This window comes from Myotis brandtii, unplaced genomic scaffold (assembly GCF_000412655.1).
Source record: "Myotis brandtii unplaced genomic scaffold, ASM41265v1 scaffold655, whole genome shotgun sequence".
Lineage (NCBI taxonomy): Eukaryota > Metazoa > Chordata > Mammalia > Chiroptera > Vespertilionidae > Myotis > Myotis brandtii.
The window spans coordinates 639,840-645,816 of record NW_005370542.1 but is presented as its reverse complement, the minus strand read 5'-3'; the positions used below and the strand labels follow the sequence as shown (position 1 = coordinate 645,816).

Genomic DNA, 5,977 nt, shown 5'->3' with positions numbered 1-5,977 from the left:
CTAGATCAGTGGTTCTCAACCTTGGCTGCACATTAGAATCACCTGGGAATCTTTTTTAAATCCTGATTTCTGGGCCTCATCCTCCGGAAATTCTGTTTCTTTGTTACGAATGTTGTGGCCCCACCCCATCACAAAGAAACAGAATTTCCGGAGGATGAGGCCCAGAAATCAGGATTTTAAAAAGATTCCCAGGTGATTCTAATGTGCAGCCAAGGTTGAGAACCACTGCTCTAGAATCAAGCGTGATTTTCAATGTATAGTGAACCATGCAGGCAATTATAGCCGTTAAGAAAGTCTGGATACACTTGAATAACATTCTTTCCTAAACAGAATTACTCTTGGAAGTTCCTTTCAAATGTCAAAAGCGAACCTACACCGCTGAGCTGAGTAATAAATGGAACAGATTTGATAGGGAGTGTGTGTGTGTGTGTGTGTGTGTGTGTGCGTGCGTGTGTATGTGTGTGGTTAGGCCCAGTCTCCCTTTCTTTAAGGTTCATTTGTTGATTTTAAATGCAAACGCTGCTTCTGTGGGCCTGTTTCCTCGAGGGAGGGGAGTGTAGCGATGATAAAGCATTGTTTTCGCGCAGCCCACACCAGTCCCTGGTCCTGGTCGTGTGGCGCCTGTAAACCTTCTGATTAGAAACGGCAGAGCCCCCTCAGGAGAGATCAGGCTGGGGAGAGAGGCGGGCTTTTCTGGCAGATCAGTTAAGAGGAGATGGAGTTTGGGGGCCTCGATTCCGCAGAATCCAGCCCCTGGAGGCTTGGTGAAAGGGGAGAAGGCTGACCTCCGACCTCTGGCGCCCCTCCCCCACCCCCTCCGGGTCCAGCACTGCCCGCGGGTGGGATCTGGTTGGTGCCTGGGTGAGGGGCGCTGCCCGCGGGTGGGATCTGGTTGGTGCCTGGGTGAGAGGTGCTGCCCGCGGGTGGGATCTGGTTGGTGCCTGGGTGAGAGGTGCTGCCCGCGGGTGGGATCTGGTTGGTGCCTGGGTGAGAGGTGCTGCCCGCGGGTGGGATCTGGTTGGTGCCTGGGTGAGAGGTGCTGCCCGCGGGTGGGATCTGGTTGGTGCCTGGGTGAGAGGTGCTGCCCGCGGGTGGGATCTGGTTGGTGCCTGGGTGAGAGGTGCTGCCCGCGGGTGGGATCTGGTTGGTGCCTGGGTGAGAGGTGCTGCCCGCGGGTGGGATCTGGTTGGTGCCTGGGTGAGAGGTGCTGCCCGCGGGTGGGATCTGGTTGGTGCCTGGGTGAGAGGTGCTGCCCGCGGGTGGGATCTGGTTGGTGCCTGGGTGAGAGGTGCTGCCCGCGGGTGGGATCTGGTTGGTGCCTGGGTGAGAGGTGCTGCCCGCGGGTGGGATCTGGTTGGTGCCTGGGTGAGAGGTGCTGCCCGCGGGTGGGATCTGGTTGGTGCCTGGGTGAGAGGTGCTGCCCGCGGGTGGGATCTGGTTGGTGCCTGGGTGAGAGGTGCTGCCCGCGGGTGGGATCTGGTTGGTGCCTGGGTGAGAGGTGCTGCCCGCGGGTGGGATCTGGTTGGTGCCTGGGTGAGGGGCGCTGCCCGCGGGTGGGATCTGGTTGGTGCCTGGGTGACGGGTGGGATCTGGTTGGTAACTGAGTGAAGCTCGAGGCCCGCGGGTGGGATCTGGTTGGTACCTGGGTGAGAGCATGGCCCGCAGGGGGGCAGGGCAGCTGCGTGCTCAGGAGCACAGAGAAGGGAGAACCGGTTCCCTGGGGACTGGACAGGAGGACTAGAGGATCCCTGATCCGCGAAACAAGACAGTCCCTAAGAGTTATGGCCAAGGGCCTTAGCCAGTGTGGCTCAGTGGATAGAGTGTCGCAGGAGGATTGAAGGGTCCCGGGTTCGATTTCGGTCAAGGGCACGTACCTCGGTTACAGAGGGAACATACAGAAGGCAACCAATCGATATGTCTCTCTCACATCGATGTTTCTCTCTCTGTCTCTCCCTCTCCCTTCCACTCTCTCTAAAAATCAATGGGAAAATATCCTTGGGTGAGGAGTAACAACAACAACAAAAGTTATGTCTAAGGGACATTTGTTTCTAAAAAATACAACCGTGTCTTTGTCGGTTGTGCAGGTTACCAGCGCAGGGTGACGCTCAGCCAGCGGAGCCCGGCCAGGGCCCGGGGTGCCTAGGAAAAAGCGCTGCCTAACCAAGAATCTTGACCTACACTTGAAGTATGTGTAGTGTTTGAGGAGGATTCCATATCTGGGTCTAATGGGAATAAAGACTCACAAATAATAAGTGTCGGAAGGAAGTGGCCAACAGGGAATTTGTGAAATTCTTCAGTGCAGTTGTAAGAGGATGCAACAAGTTTCTTCCTAAACTTCAACAGTGTGCTCTTTCTAACACTCTTTTCTGTATAAATAAGAGTTAACACAGACATTAAAATTGTAGCCAAGCCTGAGATAGTGTGGCTCAGTGGATAGAGCAGCCTGTGGACTGAAGGGTCCGGGTTCCATTCTGTTCAAGGGCACATGCCCCGGTTGCAGGCTTGATCCCCAGTAGGGGGCGTGCAGGAGGCAGCTGATCCATGATTCTCTCTCATCATTGATGTTTCTCTCTCCCTCTCCCTTCCTCTCTGAAATCAATGAATATATATATATATAGCCGAGAAGTAACTGATTTGCTATTTCCATAATCACTTCTTAATGCCAAGTAAACACAAAATACAGGAACACGCTTATGGCTGATGGTGGTTTGTTAGACAGTCCATGCCGGGATGGCTTTGCCACCATCGCAGTTACTCTCTGTGTGCACATCAACATGGGCGTTACTTCCCTCTTTCTCCCCCCTTCTTTCTCTCTTCCTTTCTGTCCATCTGCGAATCAATCTGTCCGTCCATCCATCCATCACAGAGCAACAACTCAGCTTTAGATTCGCATCAGAACTGGGTAAAAGATGGGCTCATTCTCGCCTCCAATTCCCGCCCAGGTGTCATGGTCCGGGCGGCGGTGTGGCTAGGATTCCCTGATTTTGTTCAGACCATGAATGTGGGGAACGGGACGGACATCTGGCCTGCCGCCTTCTGCGTGGGGAGTGCGGTGAGTGCGCCCCCTCTGTCCGCCCCTCCTCCCTGGCTGAGCTCCTGATGTGCCCTGGTCCTCAAAGAGCCTCTCCCCACCCCCTCAGACCCAGCTCCCTCCCCAGAACTGATGACCAGGGACCCTGGGTGCCGGCCTCTGTGATTTTAGTGTGGCTTCTCCCTCCCTCCCCCTCAGCGCATGCGTACAGTCCTGCAAGCCTTACCTTAGGCAGAGCCGCAGTCAGAACCAGCTGGCTGAAAGGGAGAGGGGGGGGGAGGGAGAGGAAGAGAGAGAGAGAGAGAGAGAGAGAAGAAAAGAAAGCTACTGACTTATTAGCGGCATTTTGCCTAATGAAATATATATTTAAATACACATGGTCCACCAAGTTAAGGTCCAGTGAGCGCTCTCGGCCCATGGAGGCTGCCTGGACCCGCCATCTGTAGAGAATTGTCAGCCCCGCCCCCTCCATGGCCACCCACTGCATCCCCGGAGCATCCGCTTCAGCTTCACACACAGGAGCCTCCCCTCCCCTCCCTTCTGCCTGTCCTGCCCACACCCCTTCGTTCTCAGCAAAAGCGCTTCTGGCCCCGAGACCCTGTGAGCCCTCCGGCGGTCTACGCCCCACAGCTGAGCCCTTGCTCTGCGCGGTACCCATGCCCGGGAGGCAGGGCTCGCGGGGCAGGAACTGAGCAGACCCGGACAGAGGCGCACAGCTGTCCCCGCCACACCGCCCTGGTTTCCAGGCCTGCCCAGTGTGTCCCAGACTGCCCTGTGCGCCTGCGGATGACAGAGGGCGTCGAGGGTCATCTCTCGCTTGGGGCAGCCTGGCGCCCTGGCCCTGGGGCCCTGATGGCCACCTGCCCGCCCACAGGTGTGGATCCAGCTGCTCTACAGCACCTGCTTCTGGTGGCTGTTCTGCTACGCGGTGGACGCCTACCTGGTGATCCGGAGGTCGTCGGGACTGAGGTAGGTGGAGGAGGGCCGCTCTGGTGCCCTGTCCCCGGGAAAGGTGTGCCGCCATTTAGACAGGTCTCATCGCCTGGCAGACACCTGCAGCCTCACCGAGGACAGCCCTTCCCCTTTGAGCCTGACACCCACCTCGGTTGCAGGCCGATCCCTGGTCCAGTGCAGGAGGAGTGGTGCGTGCAGGAGGCAACCCGTGGATGTGTCTCTCTCATATCAGTGTTTCTCTCTCTGTGTGTCTCCTCCTCCCTTCCACTCTCTCTGAAAATCAGTGGGAAAATATCCTCGGGTGAGGATTAACGACAAAGATCCATTGTCTTGTAGTGAATTCCCGGAATTGTGCCGCCATCACCATCATCTAGTTTATGACGCTTTAACCCCCCCCCCCCCCCCAAGTCTGTGCTGGTTAGTAGTTACTGTCCGTCCATTCTCCCCTCTCCTCAGCCCCCCACAGCTGCTAATCTACTCTCTGTGCCTAGATCTGCCTGTTCTGGACGTTGCTCATAAATGGAATCATACGCTATACAACCTTTTGTGTCAGCTTCTTAAACTTCGCATAACATTTCCAAGGTGTGTCCACGCTGTAGCATCTATCAGCGCTTCATTCCTGTTCGTTGCCGAGTAATATTCCACTGCAGGGCCGTGGGCACTTTATCCATTTATCACTGAGGGGCATGGAGGGGGTGCCATTGCGGGGCGATTAGGAATAGAGCTGCAGTGACATGTGGACGCAAGTGCTTGTGAGGACGCGCGTTTTGCGCACATCCTAGGGCGGAAGCCCCGGGCCATCGCGTCCCTGAGTGTAACGGGTAAGTAGCTGCGGAGCTGCTTTCCGCGAGGTGCGCCCTGTGCTTTCTCAGCAGCTGGGAGCGCTGGCTCTGCGATCCCGCGCCTGTGCTAATGACACGTGTTACTTTCTGTGCGTGTGTGTGGCTTTGGGAGTGTCAGCCCTCCTGGTACACGCAGTGCTGTCTCACTGTGGCGTCAGTTGGTTTGTTTTGTTTTGTGTTGGAATCCTCACCCTGGCTCAGACAACTGGATATCAACATAAAAAAGAATAAAGGTGGGCCTTTTCCTCACCTACACAAAGCATCTCTTCCACTCTCTCTAAAACGTGGAAGAGGGAAAGACAGAGAGAAACATCGATGTGAGAGAAACACACCGATGGGATGGGTTGCCTTCTGCAGGCACCCTGACCAGGGCCCGGGCCGGGGAGGAGCCTGCAACCGAGGTACGTGCCCTTGACCGGAATCGAACTCGGGACCCTTCGGTCCGCGGGCCGACGCTCCAACCACTGAGCACCCGGCCAGGGTAAAATGGTTCTGTTTTATGAACTCCACCCCAGGAAAAAGAACAGCCGAGAGGCCAACTAAGGCCACTCCTTGCCTGAGTGGGGAGCGCAGGCGCGGCCAGCGCCGCTGGGCCTCCCTGGCTGCGCAGCTGAGGCGGCTCTCTCCTCTCCTAGCATCATCCTGCTTTACCACCTCATGGCCTGGGGCCTGGCAGTGCTGCTCGGCGCCGAGGGGCTGCTCATGCTCTACCACCCGTCCCTGTCCAGGTAAGGCGGCCGCGGAGAGAGGGCGCCACTTCCCCTTCCCGGTGCTCTGCGACCCGCTCTGGCTCCAACACAAGAGCCTTTGCCTTCCTGTCACTCCTCCTTCCCAGCCACCAGCTCTTCCCCTCTCACCTTCCCACTTGCTCCTCCCCCTCCCACCTGCCCTTCGCCCTCCTCCTTGGGCCTGAGCCGTCCTCTCCCCGCCTCTGCCATTTCCCTTTGCGCTATGCATCTCTCACCTGGTGAGCTCCTCCCGGGGAGCACACCTGTGCGGCACCCAGCACGCCACAGGGTCCCCGAGCCAACGGGAACCCCGTCCCTCTCCCTGGAAAGAGCCATAGAATGACGGTTCCCATTAACCGTGAGAACCGGCGTCCACTGGCCAGCTCCCTGAGCGGCCTTGTCCCCGTGGACTGTGCGATTTC

General features: G+C 57.3%; 2 protein-coding genes across 2 annotated transcripts in view; one reads left to right on the top strand and one right to left on the bottom strand.

The window, feature by feature from the left end:
* Nucleotides 1-705: 705 nt before the first annotated feature.
* On the bottom strand, nt 706-1,656 carry LOC102246196 (mucin-13-like). The gene has a single exon (XM_005880825.1). It carries the CDS (start codon nt 1,654-1,656, stop codon nt 706-708), a length of 951 nt encoding a protein of 316 aa, XP_005880887.1.
* A 1,286-nt stretch (nt 1,657-2,942) lies between these two features.
* GPR143 (G protein-coupled receptor 143) overlaps nt 2,943-5,977 on the top strand; it is a 9,104-nt gene continuing 6,069 nt past the window's right edge. Inside the window, exons 1-3 of the mRNA XM_005880805.2 lie at nt 2,943-3,052; nt 3,906-4,000; nt 5,463-5,555. Of these exons, the coding sequence (XP_005880867.1) occupies nt 2,948-3,052; nt 3,906-4,000; nt 5,463-5,555 (293 nt within the window). The 5' untranslated portion in view covers nt 2,943-2,947. The remainder of the gene's footprint in view (nt 3,053-3,905; nt 4,001-5,462; nt 5,556-5,977) is intronic.

Coding starts and splice junctions, on each gene's coding strand:
- LOC102246196 (XM_005880825.1), bottom strand. CDS start 1,656: ATGCTCTCACCCAGGTACCAACCAGATCCCACCCGCGGGCCTCGAGCT.